At 43.1% G+C, this 17,673-nt stretch overlaps 1 protein-coding gene across 1 annotated transcript in view; it reads left to right on the top strand.

Moving 5' to 3' along the window:
- Positions 1–17,673, top strand: part of LOC127582733 (rho GTPase-activating protein 45-like) — a 175,448-nt gene that overhangs the window by 145,787 nt on the left and 11,988 nt on the right. The window contains exons 15-21 of the mRNA XM_052038295.1: positions 3,702–3,859; positions 7,911–8,015; positions 11,589–11,687; positions 12,553–12,716; positions 15,261–15,449; positions 16,691–16,828; positions 17,361–17,569. Coding sequence (XP_051894255.1) covers positions 3,702–3,859; positions 7,911–8,015; positions 11,589–11,687; positions 12,553–12,716; positions 15,261–15,449; positions 16,691–16,828; positions 17,361–17,569 — 1,062 coding nt within the window. The remainder of the gene's footprint in view (positions 1–3,701; positions 3,860–7,910; positions 8,016–11,588; positions 11,688–12,552; positions 12,717–15,260; positions 15,450–16,690; positions 16,829–17,360; positions 17,570–17,673) is intronic.

Raw genomic sequence — 17,673 nt, 5'->3', positions numbered from 1 at the left:
ATGACCCCCTCTGTTTTATGTCTGTTTATTCAGAGACACCCAGCAGCTACTGAGCTAATGTGTTCTAACTACCTGCTGCAGGCTGGCACCAACTATGTGACAATAAGCAGAAAACCTGAAATAATCCGTGCTAGTGCTGGATGAGATCCCCAAGCATTTGAAAGGCCCAAGGAAGGATAAACGGTAGTGTTAATAAAGGTCCTGAACCTTGGACAGATGCTTCCATTCAGGATAGAATAATGGCAGCTCAAAATGAAATGGCCAGCGAGCATCTTCTTTTGCTGCTGTGTGATCTTAGAACCCAAGATAGTTTTGGAATTGGAATGGACTTTAGACTCAGCAACCCTCCTCCGTGTCATTGATCTACTCTGCTTGCAACCTTTTTCACCAAACCCTTTGTTTCCAAGACACACACCTAATTTCTCTCTGAACCCGTCTGTACCTTGTGGTTTACAGAGGAAGTCTTGCTGGTCTAATACTAGTCTGTCAGCATTAAAACCTGACAAAATGCTAACCTGTTCCTTCTAATCGTTTCAATTGCTGGAGAACTTACGGTGCATTTCAGGCATTTTTTTAAATTTTATTCCGAGCACGTGTTTCTTTTCAATTTTAATCTCTACTTGGCTGCCTTCCCTCATAGCTTGTTTAGGTATCACTTAGGGAGTCATAGAATGTCATAGCACGGAAACAGGCCTTTCAGTGCACCAAATCTGTGCTGTCCATCGACCACCCATTTACACTAATCCTACATTATCCATTTTTTTTTAGTTCTCCCCAAATTCTCATCAACTTCTCTTAGATTCTCCCTCTGCCTTACACACTAGGGGCAACTACAGTGGGCACATAACCTCCCAAAGATGTGCGAGGAAAACAGAGCACCCAGAGGAAGCTCACACTGTCACAGGGACAACGTGCAAACTCCACACAGACAGCACCCAAGGTCAGGATCGAACCTGGGTCTCTAGCACTGTGAGGCAGCAGTTCTACTAACCACCCCACTGCACCTGCCCTTCGAGTCTTCCCTCATCATTCTGTATCTTCTAACCATGAAGAAAAGTCTTGCAATTATATAATACCAACTCAGGGCACCCTGCTTCACCTTACAGTCAATTGGAGTGTCGTCAACTGCTGAGTCAGGAAAATTACATCCAGTATTCACACAGCGAGGATCTGAAAATAGCAATGGGATAATGAACAGTTTGTAGGGATATTAGCTGAACAATAGATACTGGTTAGGACATTGGGGAAAATTCCCTTGATACATCCTTGTATCCTCATATATACATCATAGGGACTTTCACATCTGGCTGAGAGGGTAGTGTCAGCAACAGTTTGACTTCTCGTCCCAATGGCAGCAGCTTGCAGACATCCTCAGAATCACACTGACATGTCAACCCAGATTATTCTGTGCACTTGAGCCCATGAGACTGAGTTAGGGTGATAAGGCTACTGACCAAGCACTCTGGTATTAATATGCAGTGCAGAGATAAGATGCATACAATATCAGTGAACTACTGGGGCCTCTGAGGCTTTAGTAATATTGAAGTAATTTGGTTAGAATGTTCACCAGTAGCAGAGAGGATGTTATTGAATAAGCAGGGCATCAGACAAAAATGGGTCGTGACTCATGGGCACCTGTGATTGTTTAGAAAACACATTTGGCACACTAACTGGTTGGCTGTATGGCTGATGGCAATCCCCAGGAATCCCCAACTCTGATCGTCCAATGTTTCTGGAGGCTGTATATGTTCTGTCCGGGTGGGTATAAGTAGGGCTTTCATTCAAGGAGGAGAAACCGAAAATGTTGGAAACATTCAGCAGGTCAGACAGCATCTCTGGAGCGAGAAACAGAGTTAACATTTTAGGTAGAAATTCCTTTTGTTCTGATGAAGGATCTTCCAGCATCTACAGTTGTTTTGATTTTCCTTCAGGAAAGTCAGGATTTTGAATGGATACAAGGTGAGGAAAAGTGAAAATCAAATTTAACGTTAAGTGAAATATTGATGGTGTAATAAATAAAGATTTGCATTTATATATAGCACTTTTCCCTGTGTCCCAAAGCACTTTACAACCAATGAGGTGGTTTTGAAGTGTAGCAGTTGGTAAAAATGTAGGAAACGGAGCCTCTTGGCATAGAGAGCAATGTGGCAGACCCTCGGGGCAGCAGTGTGATAAAATTCCAAATAAAACCCACAAGGTAAATGGTGTAGAGCCGCTTATTTCAGTGCCACCTGATAGAAAATGTGCCTACCACAGTGAAATGCATTAATGACCATTTCTGAACTGTTTTGTGCAATTCTAGAAATTGAAGCAAGTTTTTCCCAGCATAAATTGCACTTACACACCTGATACGATTTCATCACCAACGTTTCAGTGACAAGGGAGGGAAACGGGACTGGAGGAGAGTGTAAGGCCGGAGTGAGTTGGCTCTTGTTGATCATGAAAGAATCATTGTAAATTCCTCAACGTTCCTTGAGGTTTAACTTTAAAAAGGGAAAGCACATATTTTAATGAGGGTGTATTATTTACACTTGCTGGCATTTAGATTACTTCCAAGACTGTAAATGCTAATGAGAATAAACTTTTCACATACAATGCCCTCCAATCCATATTAATGTTCTAGTACGTACAAACCATATCTGAGAAATGGCTACATTGAAAGCAAGGGTTTTAATAAAGCACGTATGAAATTCTGTTCACCATTTGGAATAATTTTATTCAAATATCAGAGGAACTTAAGGCAAGCACATTAATCATATCTTCTCTACCCTGATGTTATGCTCTAGGTTATGACATGAAGAACAGGAATTTGCAATGATAGATAAATGTTCATAACAGTAATGAAGTGATGCATCTCACTACCCTGCTATTTGTACAAACTCTTCATTGATTGAGTTATGTCTTATGCCAGGTTATAGTATTCTATTTCTACTTGTTGTGTGAAATCAGTACAAATGTTCTTAAATTGGGATTGGTTACTGCTGTGGTCATACACAACCAGGTGTGTCTCAACCCTGCAGAGAATAATTGATGTGTGATATTGAGAAAAGCTAGAACGTTGGGTTCAAGTCTGAGTATACTATCTAGGATTACCCTTCCATGCAGTTCTGAGGGAAAATGGCATTGTAGGAAGTGCTGACTTTCAGGTGACTGAGATTTGTTATTCAGGCAGACCTAATAGACCCCAAGGCATAACTTGAAGTAGGGCAGTTTCCTTGGTGACACCAGAGACTGCAGATGCTGGAATCTGGAGCCAAGAAAGCGAACTGCTGGAGGAGTTTGTTTGTATGCAACCAGTATGTTAGATTATGGTTAGAGCACAGACCCATTCCCTGTAGAACCCTAAAGCAAGACCAGATTTGCTGGAAGAACCCAGCCCGTCGAGCAGCATCTGTGGAGAGAGAAGCACCTGCGTCAGAGTTATCCTTGACTGGCTGAGTTCTTCTAATATTTCTGTTTTTTTTTCAGATTCCAGCAACTGCAGTTTCATCTGTTTTCCCCAAAGAACCCTCTCTACAGGGCCCACCTGCCCTGTAAATTTGACTTCAGAATTAGCTACTCTCTGATTTGGATTTACAAATATCTTGAGAGTGACAACGACCAAATAGTTGCTGTGAATATTATCAAATTTTACTCTTTAAAATGCCAGTGCAATAATGTAATTGGTGATACAACCTCCACTAATTTCCATCCCTTTGCAGGTCTCCCCATGTGAGGACTCGTAAGGGTAGCTTCAATGCCCACGACTATCCTCCTAGCACCTCAGCTGAGAGCCAGACACCTGCAGATGAGCCGTATAGCCCAGAGGGTACCCTGACCCAGAAGGAAGCGCGGGGTGGAGGTCTCTCTGAGAGAAGAGGTAAGTCTTAATACCCAGATGTAACCTCTGGTGGCATTGCGTTATATAGAATTGATAAAACCTAGACCTGATGGACCGGGAAGAGGCAAAATTTCTTTGAACAGAATGGCTATAATTTTCTACCACACAGTATGTTAATACTGACTTGTTAAGGTTGATAGATTTTTAGATAGTGAGATAGTCAGAGATTATATGAATCAGAGGAGAAAGTGGACAAGGCACAGAATTAGCCGTGATCTTGTTAAACGTGTTTGGAATTGGATTATTATTGTCACATGTACAGAGGTACAATGAAAAACTTTTGTTTGTGTGCCATCCAGACAGATCATTCCATGCAGAAGTACATTGAGGTAGTATAAAGAAAAACAGAATGCAGAATATAGTTTTACAGTTACAGAGAAAGTGCAGTGCAGGTAGACAAATAAAGTATATTACAGAGAAAGTGCAGTGCAGGTAGACAAATAAAGTATAAGGGCTACGACAACGTAGACTGGAAGATCAAGAGTTCATCTTTTCGCGTATGAGGGGTATGTTCAAGAGTCTGATAACAGTGGGATAGAAGCTTTTCTTGAGCCTGGTGGTGTGTGCTCTCAAGTTTTTGTATCTTCTACCCAACAGGAGAGTAGAGAAGAGAGAATGATCAGGGTGCGAGGGCTCCTTGACTAGCTTGGCTGCTTTCCTGAGGCAGTGGGAAGTGTAGACAGAGTCCCGTGGAGGGGAGGCTGGTTTGTGTGATGGACTGGGCTGCGTCCACAACTCTCTGCGGTTTCTTGCGGACTTGGGCAGGGCAGTTTTGACGGACCATCTGACCTACTCCTGCTTTTGGCCTTAAGTTGTCTGAAACCACAAGTTTTCATCATTTCTAGTTTAAGCATGTTGGCAATCCAATTTTTTTGAATGATGCAACCAAGAAAAAACAAACAAAGCAGTTATGAGATTAGATCTTCAGTAGGTAAATAGAATGGTCTAACTCCCATTACATGAAGCAAGATTTCCCAGCATAACTCTCTGAAGAAAGACTACAGAATCACAGCACCAACTGAGTCACCAACTTTGCTTAATATTGTGGCGACTCACCTTAGGGGTATCGAACCGGCTCCCAAGATCGCGAGCGTCGTCGGAGGCCCCAAACCAAGATGGCGTGGGGCCCTCCTTCTTCTCCATCGTTGGGCTGGGAAAGCCCGCGCACGGGAAGGTCAGGTGATCCGCGCGTGACATCAGCGCGGGAACTGAAGCGCTGGAAGAGTTTTGGTATTAAAAGGCGCACTGCGCCCCTGTCGATCATTCAACTTCTGACTCCAAGCAACAGACTCCATGTCTTTATTCTATAGTAGTGTAGCTAGCCGCTACAATATACTCTTAATGATAAGGGAATGGCTGTTGAAATTGTAGTTTAACCAATCCATTGCAATAAGCAAGTACATCTTTCATATACCTGTACCCATGGCAGTGATCAATGAGACAAGAGAACTTTTTCATAATTTTGTTAATTGTATTTTTATAATTGCTGTTGACAGGGTTAAAGGAACTCCTGATCCCTACAAAGAAAAAAATTAAATATACGGAACTTACTTAAAAACATTCTAAATAAGTGTAGCTGTACAGCTCCAAAACCACACATTTGTGCTTTTATCATGTGAAACTTACACTCCTGCAGTAACCAATGGAAGGGGACGTTTTACAAGATGTGCTACTTTTGTGGTTTAGCCTCTCTGCACAGTTTATCTGTATAAAGGGAAAGATTGTAGTTAACAGCACCAAATGTATTCACAGCTATTATGAGTCTAAAGCTTAGGTTTACAACATTTTCACTGACCAGATTCAAATCATTCTTTACAAGTAGCTAAGTCAGAAGAAATAAAGTGTGGATTCCTACTGTTATATTTACAATTCCAACTTTTTCCTCTTCCTGAAAAAATTCCTTAAGGTTTGAGAAGGAAGAAACCTCGGATTGGGTTGGATTTGGTGGTCAATGGCTTTTATGGTTTTCTACTTTTCTAGATTAATTTTATTTACTCACATTTACCTCATACAAACTTTGCTAGAAGGAGCCTTTTTGAGTCTTCATTGAGGCCCAGGAAGCCTCATCACATTGGGGAGGAAGGTGGGAACAAGTCCTGCCCACAAACTGCTGGGAAAATAATACTTGGGGATCCCACCTGGCTTAGCCAGCTGTCAAAAACCAAACTTCCATTCAAAATTGGTATTGGTTTATTATTGTCACTTATACCGAGGCACAGTGAAAAACTTGTCTTGCATATGAGGGGTATAGATGAGATTATGAGGGGTATAGATAGGGTGAATGCATGCAGGCTTTTTCCCCTCAGGTTGGGTGAGACTAGAACTAGAGGTCATAGGTTTAGGGTGAAAGGTGAAATATTTAAGGGGAATCTGAGGGGATCTACCTCACTCAGAGGGTGGTGTGAGTGTGGAACGAGCTGCTACCGGAAATGGTAGATGCGGGTTCAATTGTAACATTTAAAATAAGTTTGGATAGATACATGGATGAGAGAGGTATGGAGGGCTATGGTCCGGGTGCAGGTAGATGGGACTAGGCAGAAAACCAGGCCAGCATGGACTAAGTGGGCCAAATGGCCTGTTTCTGTGCTGTAGTGTTCTATGTCTCTTTGTCTCTACCATTCATACAGATCAATTCATTACACAGTGCATTGAGGTAGTACAAGATAAAACAATACAGAATGCAGAATAAAGTGTCACAGCTACAGAGAAAGTGCAGTGCAGGCAGACAATAAGGTGCAAGGTCATAACGAGGTAGATTGTGAGGTTAAGAGTCCATCTTATCGTACTAGGGAACCGTTCAATAGTCTTATAACAGTGGGATAGAAGCTGTCCTTGAGACTGGTGGTACATGCTTTTAGGCTTTTGTATCTTCTGCCTGATGGGAGAGGGGAGAAGAGAGAATGTCCTGGGTGGGAAGGGTCTTTGATTATGCTGGCTGCTTTACCACGGCAGCAAGTAGTATAGACAGAGTCCACGGAGGGGAGGCTGGTGTCTGTGATGTGCTGAGCTGTGTCCACAACTCTCTGCAGTTTCTTGCGGTCCCGGGCAGAGCAGTTGCCGTACCAAGCTGTGATGCATCCGGATAGGATGCTTTCTATGGCACATTTGATAGAAGTTGGTGAGTGGTAAGTTGGTAAGATCGTATATTTCTAAATAAACATTTGAAAAGAATCCAAAAACATTAAAAATTGATTGAACTTAAAAAAAATCTAATCTTTAAAAAAAGTAAAGCATTTTAAAACATTTAAATAAATACAAACAATTCAAAAGAAATAAAATGCTAGTACTTTAATCCCTCACGCCCATTCCCCTCCATTGAAATGAATGGAGAATAACTCCCTACCTTCTGTCTAATTACCTGTGATGGAGACTTGCCAGAGCTTCAAACCCCAGAGTGCAGTGGTCGAATCCCCAGCTGCCAGCAGGTGCTTGACTCGTGCGTTTGAACGTGCTTGTGAGGAAGTCCTGAACTCACTGGCACTTACACAGGGGAAAAGTCCAATATCTGTCCCACCTTATGTCATCATGTTCCCAAAAGGAAGTACGAACATCATCCAAGCTACGACTTGCAATTATCAGGAGGAAAGGTCCCACCTCTGATAATCGACTTTGGGTGTTGAACATCAATATAAAGATTGCAATTACATTTGGAAAGCATTGGAAAAAACACCTCCATGTCCTGGGAGTTGTGTGGTGACTACTGGGAGATGAGCACCCAATTGAAGAAATGGGATTTCCATAGATCTTCATCAATCAGCATCAACTCTCATGCTCTGAGGTCCTACCACAGACTTAAGCTCTGAGGAACTGGCAAGAGGAAGATAGATGGTGTGACCTTATTCTGATACTCAATAGAGGGATTAGAATATTAGGCTGGATTAAATGAACCATTAAAAGAATACTTCACTGTTTCTCATACATGAAGCATTGATTGATACCTATATGATTTCTGCATGAGAATACCAACTGGCGGAGTAAAATCTCTGAACAACTCAGTCAGTAAAATGTGATCCTGTTTGGTTCCTTTCAGGAGTCCGAAGTCATCAGTGTGCAACAAGTCCTGGCCCACCACTATGGAGTGACACTGACAGTGTTGGAGGAGGAAATAGCTTGGATTCTCCCTCTTCTACAACGGGTAGGTTTAGGCAAACTTACAGAGAACATTTGCGAAAAACAAGCCGAATAATTGGAAAGGAGATTGATGTTAATTGGTAATTGGTTCATTATTGTCACATGTACTGAGATACAGTGAAAAGCTTTTGTTTGCTTGCCATCCAGATAGATCAGTACATACGTAGGTAAGATAAGATATCTTTATTAGTCACATGTACATCGAAACACGCAGTGAAATGCATCTTCTGTGCAGAGTGTTTTGGGGGCAGCCAGCAAGTGTCGCCATGCTTCCAGCACCAACATAGCATGCCCACAACTTCCTAGCCCGTATGTCTTTTTTGGAATGTGGGAGGAAACCAGAGCACCCAGAGGAAACCCACGCAGACACGGAGAGAACGTACAAGCTCCTTACAGACAGTGGCGGGAATTGAACCTGGGTCGTTGGCGCTGTAATAGCGTTACGCTAACCGCTACACTACCGTGTCTCCCCCACACTACCATGTCTGCCCCTACACTACCGTGCCTGCCCGTTACATTGAGGTAGTACAAAAGAGAAAAAATAGCAGAGTGCAGAACCTGATGTGACAGTTACAGAGAAAGTGAGAAAGTGCAGTGTAGGCAGACAACAAGGTGCAAGGGCCACGATGAGTGAGACTGAGAGATCAGGAGTTCATCTTTACTATATAAGAGGTCTGTTCAAGAAGTCTGATTAATTGTTCTTTGACTTAGAGACGAGACTTGATTGAAACATCCTGAGGATACATGCAGAGAGGATGTTTCCTCTTGTGGGAGAATCTAGAACTAAGCGTCACTGTTAAAATGAGGGCAGAGATGAGGCAAATCTTTTCCCGAACCTTGGAATTCTCTTCCTCAAAGGGTGGAGGAAGCAGAATCTTTGAATATATTTAAGGCAGAGGTAGATAGATTTTTGATAAACAAGGGGGAAGAGGTTACAGGGAGTAGGTGGGAATGCAGGAATGAGATTACAGTCAGATCAGTCATGATCTTATTAAATAGTGGAGTTGGCTCGGGGGTCAATAGCCTACTGCTGCTCCTAATTCATGTTCGATTTATTCAGCATTTTGCCCTCACTTCCTAGAGCTCCTTTGAACCACATTATTCTGCTTCTGCCAAGGTTGGGTGATTCAAAACTCAGGCTTTCATGGTTCAGTGCATGGGCATTAAGAAAAGTACTTCCTTGGACTGAACCCTTGTGATTAACCTCAAGGTCCATGATGCTCTGTTATCTTGGAATCTATCTGTTGTTTCCCAAGGCTCAGCTGTTGCTGGAGTCATAGAATCATAGAGTCATAGAGCAATACAGCAGGGATACAGGCCCTTTGGCCCAACCAGTCCATGCCGACCATGGTTCCCACCCAGCTAGTGCCAGTTTCCTGCATTTGGCCCATATCCCTCAAAGCCCCGCCTCCCTATGTACCTATCCAAGTGCTTCTCAGATGATACTATTGTACCTGCCTCAACCACTTCCTCTGGCAGCTCGTTCCAGATACTCACCACCCTCTGCGTGACACAGAAGAACAGGGTTTGGATGTGCCATCTAAACGGCAACACAGAACATTTTCAGCTGGCTTTACATGGGCCATCTCATTGTGTGTTAGGGTCAGACTCACAGGTGGATGGACAAATAAATATGTCATGAGGTGAATTGTGCTAAAATGGTTGCTTTCCAGCCAGCCTAACACTGGATAGAGTCGTTGGAAACACACAGCAGGTCAGGCAGCATCTGTGGAAAGAGAACCAGGGTTAATGTTTCTGGCTGAGGACCCTTCGTTAAAACTGGGAAAGAGAACAAATGAGTTTGCAGAGTGTGTTGGGGAGGGATGGTTAGGATGAATGGAGTATCTGTGATAGGGTGAGACCAAACTTTAACCACTGAGGCAGAACAAAACAAAAGAGACTGATAGAATTCCAGTAAGATGCTGCCTAACCTGCTGAGCATCTTCTGGTTTTATTTTCAGATTTTCAGCAAGTTTTTTTTGATTTTCAAAACTCAGTCAAGTTTAGATCATATCCCCAGTGGTGACGTTATATGGAATCCCTCTGGTATAGTTTTTATATGCGAGGGGAAATAAATTCAACTTCACAGCAAAGGTGGAGGGGAAATACCACAAGTAGTAGATGGGGGGAGGGACAAATATCAGGCTCTGGTGCCCCTCCCACCCTCTTCCCTCCCCATGGGGACTACATGAGCTATAAGTAACTCTGATTCCTGGATTTCTCTTACAATCCTGCCAGTCAGCTGTTCACCTGAAAGAGGAGTAAACACACCCTGATGTTGGCTGTTAAAAGTGTAAAAGAAGCAAAGCACCATCATTGTAATTGGGAGGGAGAGAGGCAAGCCATCCCTGGGTAAGGACATGGGGATCCAGCAGTCTCATCCCAGTATTCCAACTTCCTGACCCTTTAAGTATGTCTAAGGTTCATCTTTATTGGGCCTGCACTTCTTCCCTTAAATTAAAGGCTTGATTAAAACAGGGAAGGGTTTATAAGTTTTCAGAAGTAACTTTGTCTCGTTCCTGAAATAAACAAGAAATGCTGAAAATACTCAGCAGGTCAGACTGCATCTATGTAGAGTGTGTGTGTGAGAGAGAGAGAGAGAGAGAGAGAGAGAGTGTGTCAGAGAGAGAGAGAGTGTGTCAGAGAGAGAGAGTGTGTGTGTGTGTGAGAGAGTGTGTGTGTGAGAGAGTGTGTTTGTGAGAGTATGAGTGTGAGAGAGAGGGTGACAGAGATAGAGACAGAGAGACTGAGTAAGCATCTCAGGTTAATATCTCATCAGACCTGGGACAAGTTTAAAATATCAAAAAAATTATGATCTATAAAAGGAGGGAAGAATAGAAAAGAACAAGGGGAAGGTTTGCGATAGAACATAAAACACGGCAGATGTTGGAAGCTTAATATAAAATAGTGCTGGAAAGGCAGCAGGTCAGGTACATCTGTAGAGAGAGAAAACAGAGTTAACCTCTCATCAGGCAATGTCTGAAACAGTAACTCTGATATCACTCTGTACAGACGGAACCTGACCCGATGAGTATTTTGAGCGTTTTTATTTGCTAATTCCAGCATCTGCAGTATTTTGCTTCTACCTCATTCCCGACGGGGTAGGGTTTGGTTATAATCCCTCTACTGGCGACTCCCCACAGAGGCTGGGTTCCTCCTCATGCAGTATCAATGGTGTTAGTAAAGGGATCGCCAAGTTTCCACCAATGACATTAAAATCACTTTGACGATGGGAGTGAAAAAATATAAAATAAAACAAATATAAAAGATGAATGACTTAGTTGAAATGGTCCGTGACACAAACAGTCAATGTGTGATGATTTGAACATCAAAATTTGCTGTTATATAACCCAAACTATCTACAGGGCTCAGTGCTGGAGACTACTCACACGAGGTTAATTTCTCTAAAGACGTCAAGCTCAGCAACATCTACAAATGCACACTCACAACACTATAAAGGTTGAACTCCAGAATTTTTAATTGCATACGTTTTATCTGCTCCCCTTGATTAAAAAATGTATTAACAAATAATTAACCATTGTCAGCTAAGTAATATATCTGATCTCCCGATCCATAGGTGATTTTGCTCGGAAGTTGCCCAGAATCCCTTCTTCTGGTACCATGCCTACCACTGAGGATGTGGAGGATAAAGATAGCAGCACAAACTTTGAGCAAAGTAAGTTAGATGACATTTAGTTCGGAGGCCTGATGCAAAAGCTTGGATGAAACCATGTTTGTGAAAAACCAGGGCTATTGGCAGACACAAGAGACTGCAGATGCTGGAATCTGGAGCAACAAACAATCTGCTGGAGGAACTCAATGGGTCGAGCAGCATCTGTGGGGGAGGGAAGGAACTGTAATGTTTTGGGTCGAAACCCTGCATCAGGACTATTGGCATCTGGCTGAACCTTAGGAATTATCAATGCCTCTTCTTGGCATTGCATCTAAAGGACAACACCTCCAACAGTGGGTCAATCACCCAATGGGACCTGAAAAGTGCACGAATAATTCCCCCAAATAGTTATTCTGTTGTGGCACCAACCCAAGGCAGTTAAGGCATCTCATCACAACCATTTGATTGTCAGTGCAGCCCGTAGATTTTTGATTGTCCCTTGCAGAATTAACAGCACTGATACCATTTTATGCAAAGATGAGCTGTGCTTCAGTGCACCGTGACCATAGAACATAGGACACTACAGCACAGAACAGGCCCTTCAGCCCACAATGTTGTGCTGACATAGCTAATCCCTCCTACCTACAGAATGCCCATATCCCTCCATTCATGTGCCCATCCAAGTCCCTCTTAAAAGCCCCCAATGAATTTGCCTCCACCACCCTATCAGGCAACATATTCCAGGCATTCCCCACTCTCTGAGTTAAAAACCTTACCCCTCACGTCCCTTCTGAACCTACCCCCTCTCACCTTAAATGCATGCCCTCTGGTATTGGATCGCTCAATAATGGGAAAAAGATATTTTGATGTTTGAAAGCAATGTATCTGTTGCTATTTACTGATTGTCTGGAAATTTATCTCCATGCAGGTATTAATGGGATGGCTCCAGAAATGGTGGTATCCACCGGGCCTTTCAAGAACGTGGGCCTTTCGAAGGCTGCACAGACACATCGTCTCAGGAAACTTCGCACACCGTCCAAGTGCAGAGAATGTGACAGTTACGTGTACTTCCAGGGGGCTGAATGTGAGGAGGTAAATAAAGAAGAATAATGTGATTTACAAGAATCATGAGGGGCATAGATAAGGTGAATGCACTCAGTCTTTTTCCCCAGGGTTGAGGAATCAAGAACTACAGGTTTCAGGTGAGAGGGGAGAGATTTAATAGGAACTTGAGGGTGGTATCTACGTGGAACGAGCTGCCAGAGGAAGTGGTTGAGGCAGGTACAATAACAACTTTTAAAAGACAGTTGGACGGGTACGTGGATAGAAAAGGTTTAGAAGTTTATGGGCCAAATGCTGGCAAATGGGACTAGCTTGGATGGGACTTCTTGGGCAGCATGGAGCAGTTGGGCCAAAGGGCCTGTACTGTGCTGTAGTGTTCTATGTTCTGTGTAGGTTTATTGTGATTCAGTAAGGCGCATTAGGTTTTCTTTTAACTCTGTGATTGTCACCACAATGATTAGCCTTGTTAATCCTTTACACCGGTAGAACCATACATTTTGTACCGCTTTAATAGGATTTTAACCTGTTAACAACAGATGATTGCCCTTTGATCTTTTCTTAATATCCTTGGGATGAGGTATTGAAACAAAGCTCCATAATTTTAAAGGGGAACACAACAGCACAGCTAGTGGAGTTCAAGCCTCAAACCTCCAGTGACCTGGGTTCAATCCTGACCTGTGGTGCTGTCTATGTGGAGTTTGCACGTTCTCCCTGTGACTGAGTGTGTCTCCCCCAAGGGTGCTCCAGTTTCCTCCCACATATCAAAGACTGCAGGTTGGTAGGTTATGTGGGCACTGTAAGTTGTCCCTAGGATGTAGGTGAGTGAGGGAAATTGATGGGAGTGTGGGAAGAATACGATGGAGTTAATGTAAACAGTTGTTTGGTGATCGGCTGTTCTCAGTGAGGACCTATTCAATGCTGTAAGACTCTATGATGGTCTATCCCTTTGAACTATTTAATGTGCAGGGGATCCTCCCCACGTCTCAGTCAACATCTTCTCTCTTCCGACAGCACAAAAGCTGATTACTTACCTCAGTGGTCTTTGCATTTTGTTGTGGAACTTGCTGAGTGTAAAATATCTGACCCAGTTCTCTGCACAGTAATGGTTATCACACATCAGGGCCACTCATAAATATGAAAGTTTTCAGAGATGATTCATAAATGTAAATTCTTTATACCAAAATTATAACGTAGCTAGCTGTTGGAGGGGAATGGGTGAAGCTCTGTGGCTTCTCGACTCTGCCGGAAGTGGAACAATATTTCAGTACTGACAGCTGTTTTATTGCTTTTAAAAGGGAGCTTATACCGCTACCTGTCTGAGCAAGTGAACTGGGATATGTGCTCAGCTAACATTTGCAATGTGGGAATGTAAATGCAATAATCACGTACTCAAACAGCAAAAGGACATCATAGAAATTCACAGGATTTGTCACAAAATGTCATGACCCTTTCCACTGCCTGTAGTTACAAGTATATCCTCGATCTCTTCCATGGCTTGTAAGAAAAGAATATCTTTTAAAGGCTGCATCAGATATCTCCTCCATAAGAGAACATGTACAGCCCACGTGTTGTGTCTGAGGAAGGCTAGGCTGGAACCTCCCTTTTCCCTTCTCGTTGCTACAGCTGTTCTAAGTCAGCGTACATTATGGGTCCCCTTGCAGCTAAGGAGGGCATGGTAGTGTAGCGGTTAGCATAACGCTTTACAGCACCAGCAACCCGGGTTCAATTCCAGCTGCTGTCTGTGAGGAGTTTGTGCGTTCTCCCCGTGTCTGCATGGGTTTCCTCTGGGTGCTCCGGTTTCCTCCCACATTCTAAAGACCTATGGGTTAGGAAGTTGTGGGCATGTTATGTTGGCGCCAGAAGCGTGGCGACACTTGTGGGCTGCCCCCAGATCACTCTGCGCAAAGATGCATTTCACTGTGGATGTGCATGTGACTAATAAAGATAAAAAAGAAGATCGGGGGGAAGAGTCACACTCAAAGATCTCTGCTAATATCATCTCTTGTTCCTGTTGCTTGGGAAGTGAACACTATGGTTGAGCTTGGGCAGCCCGTGGGGTGGCCAGTAGAGCTGCTGCTTCACAGCTCCATCGACCTTGGTTCACTCCTGACCTCGGGTGAGCTGCCTCTGTGGAGTTTGCACATCCTGCCTGTTTCTGTGTGGGTTTCTCCCGAGAGCTCTGGTTTCCTCTCACTCTTCAAAGATGAAAGGGTTGGTAGGTTAATTGGCCACTGTAAATTGCCCCTGGTGTGTAGCCGAGTGGTAGAATTGGTGGGAATTGATGGGAAAATGAGGAGAATAAAATGGGTTTAACGCAGAGATAGTATGAATGGCTGATTGACGGTGAGAGTTGATTCAGTGGGCCTTCTTCCATGCTGTATGACACTATGACTCTAATACCAGTAAAATATTATTTCATAGTGTATGTGTTTGATGATACTAGATTCATAGCATTGATAAGAATAACTTTAATGAAAACATTTTATGTCAGGCGCAGATTAGCACAAGCTATTCCCGCTGGTGAATACACTGTGACTGCGACCGGACACTAATTGAAGTGTACTTGCTCTACAGTGCAACCTCGCTTGCCACAAGAAGTGTCTGGAGACGCTGGCGATTAAGTGTGGCCGCAAGAAGTTGCAGCGGAAGCTGCAGCTGTTTGGCAGGGACTTCACTCAGAGCTCGTGTGGGAGTCCCGATGGAATTCCATTCATTATCAAAGCGTGCATCTCCGAGATTGAACGGAGGGCTCTCAGCATGAAAGTAAGTAAATCCTTTCCAGGTGTTGGAATGATCCCTAACACATCTGCCATACATCAAAGCCATTGCATTCAGGAAAGAATTATTTGAAACACTGATGAATCAAGAGGCCCTAAAATGACTCCATTATCCAATCATTGAGTTATTCAGTCATTCATGGGATACAAATTCAGGATTTCTTGCCTCTTGCAGTTGCCTTTGAATGAATGAGTTCTTAAACAAATGTAGTCTGTGTGATCGAGGTTTGCACACATTTGTTTGATAGTTCAGTGGGGGTGTTAAGTTTATGGGTCAGATCGGGCCTGGAATTGCCACCCGCCATTCCTGCACTTGCCTGGGCCGGATACAGAGGACTAACCTTACTGGATCTTGTCACCCTATAATCCAGTGGTGAAGTCAAAGCTGAGGCAAAGCTTTGCTGTCTGTCAAAATAATTCTTGACTTTAAATTTTTATATCATTCAGAGACATATAAAAACTATTCAATTTTATTTTTTTTTAATCACTTAAAACATTTAAGAAAATCAAAAATACCTAAAGGACAAATAAGTAAAACATTAAATTAACAAAATTAGAAGTAACTTTCTTTCCCTTTTGCCTCCCTATTTATATGCTCAGAATGCAAATTGAAAGCCATAAGATCCCAGATCCTGTGCTGGGTCTGACCTGGCATGGGATTCAAGTGGTGAATTCCCAGCAGAATGCTGGGGAATTCCAACAGGACCAGAATTCTCCATGTGGAGTCCAATGGTGGAGCGTAGTGATAGCTTCAGCCCATTACATCGAAAATCTCAATGCATGAGCGTAAGGCCGGGTCAACAGTTTGAACAGCAGCAACCTGGTAATCACTGCAGAATTACTAGTTACAAGCAGCACACTTCAGCCCAACATCTTCATTAAAAAAGCATAATATCTCCATAAAGTGGCACATAAGCTGAACTCATTAATAGTTCATTCCTTAGTCATTCCAGGACGTTAGTCTGTCATTTTAAATTACTTTGATTACCACATGTATAAGTAGAAGTGCTGGTTGACAATTGCAAGTTACAACTTTCTGTCTGTGTGGTATTTAATTTTATTGTGTTTTATTCTTTCCCATTCTTCTTTTCCTCACCAAATCCCAGCCTCACTTCCTCCTTGTCTCCAAGGTTACGCTTTCTGCTGCTTCCTTGGGATGGACATCTTGTTCTCCTGCATCTTCTGGACCCCTTAGCACTCTTTACCTTTTTGATGTTGCATCTGCAGGGCATCTACCGTGTCAATGGTGTGAAGACCCGTGTTGAGAAGCTGTGCCAGGCTTTTGAAAATGGAAAAGAACTGGTGGAGCTCTCGCAAGCATCTCCACATGACATCAGCAATGTGCTCAAGCTGTACCTGCGACAGGTGATGGAGGGTCTTTGATTCATAACATCTCGTCTGATCAGGAATTGTCCAAACACAACACAACATCTCTGAGCTTTACCAACAAGATGTTCCCTGTACATTTCAGAATCAGGTTTATTATCACTGACGTATGTAGTGAAATTTGTTGTTTTGTGGCAGCAGTACAGTGCAGGACATAAAAATTACTATAAGTTACAAAAATAAATAGATAGTGCAAAAGAGGAATAGCAAGGTAGTGTTCATAGACTGTTCAGAAATCTGATGTTGGAGGGGAAGAAGCTGTTTCTGAAACATTGAGTGTGGGTCTTCGGGCTCCTGTACCTCCTCCCTGATGGTAGTAATGTGAAGAGGGCATGTTTGGATAGCTTTCTAAAGCTCAGTGGCCTAAGTATAAATACTGATATTTTACAATCATGAATCTCTGGTCAACGTTTTACACATTGTCATAGATTCAGAAACAGGTCTTTCAGCCCATCATGTCAATGATATTTCTTTAAGAATGAAACCAACTGATCTGTGTATCTGATCTTAGCTTCCAGAACCCATAATGTTGTTCCGCCTCTACAATGATTTGATGGGCCTGGCCAAAGAGAGCATGCAGGGCACGGGGGACGCAGGAAGCAAAGAATCATCCGTCGAAAAGGAGGATTTACTTCTGGCGACACGACTGAAAGATCTGCTGAAGGAACTGCCGCCTGCAAACAAGGCTACACTGCAGTACATCATCAGACACCTCAGCAGGTGAGTTCAGACGTGGCACATGTTCCTGACTCCATTTGGGAGTTGCTGGGTGCATCTTGACATTGGCCTTTCAGTGATGAAGAGAATGGGAAGGAATTTGCTTT

This window comes from Pristis pectinata, chromosome 24 (assembly GCF_009764475.1).
Source record: "Pristis pectinata isolate sPriPec2 chromosome 24, sPriPec2.1.pri, whole genome shotgun sequence".
Classification (NCBI taxonomy): domain Eukaryota; kingdom Metazoa; phylum Chordata; class Chondrichthyes; order Rhinopristiformes; family Pristidae; genus Pristis; species Pristis pectinata.
This window is presented reverse-complemented; position numbering and strand designations above follow the sequence as displayed.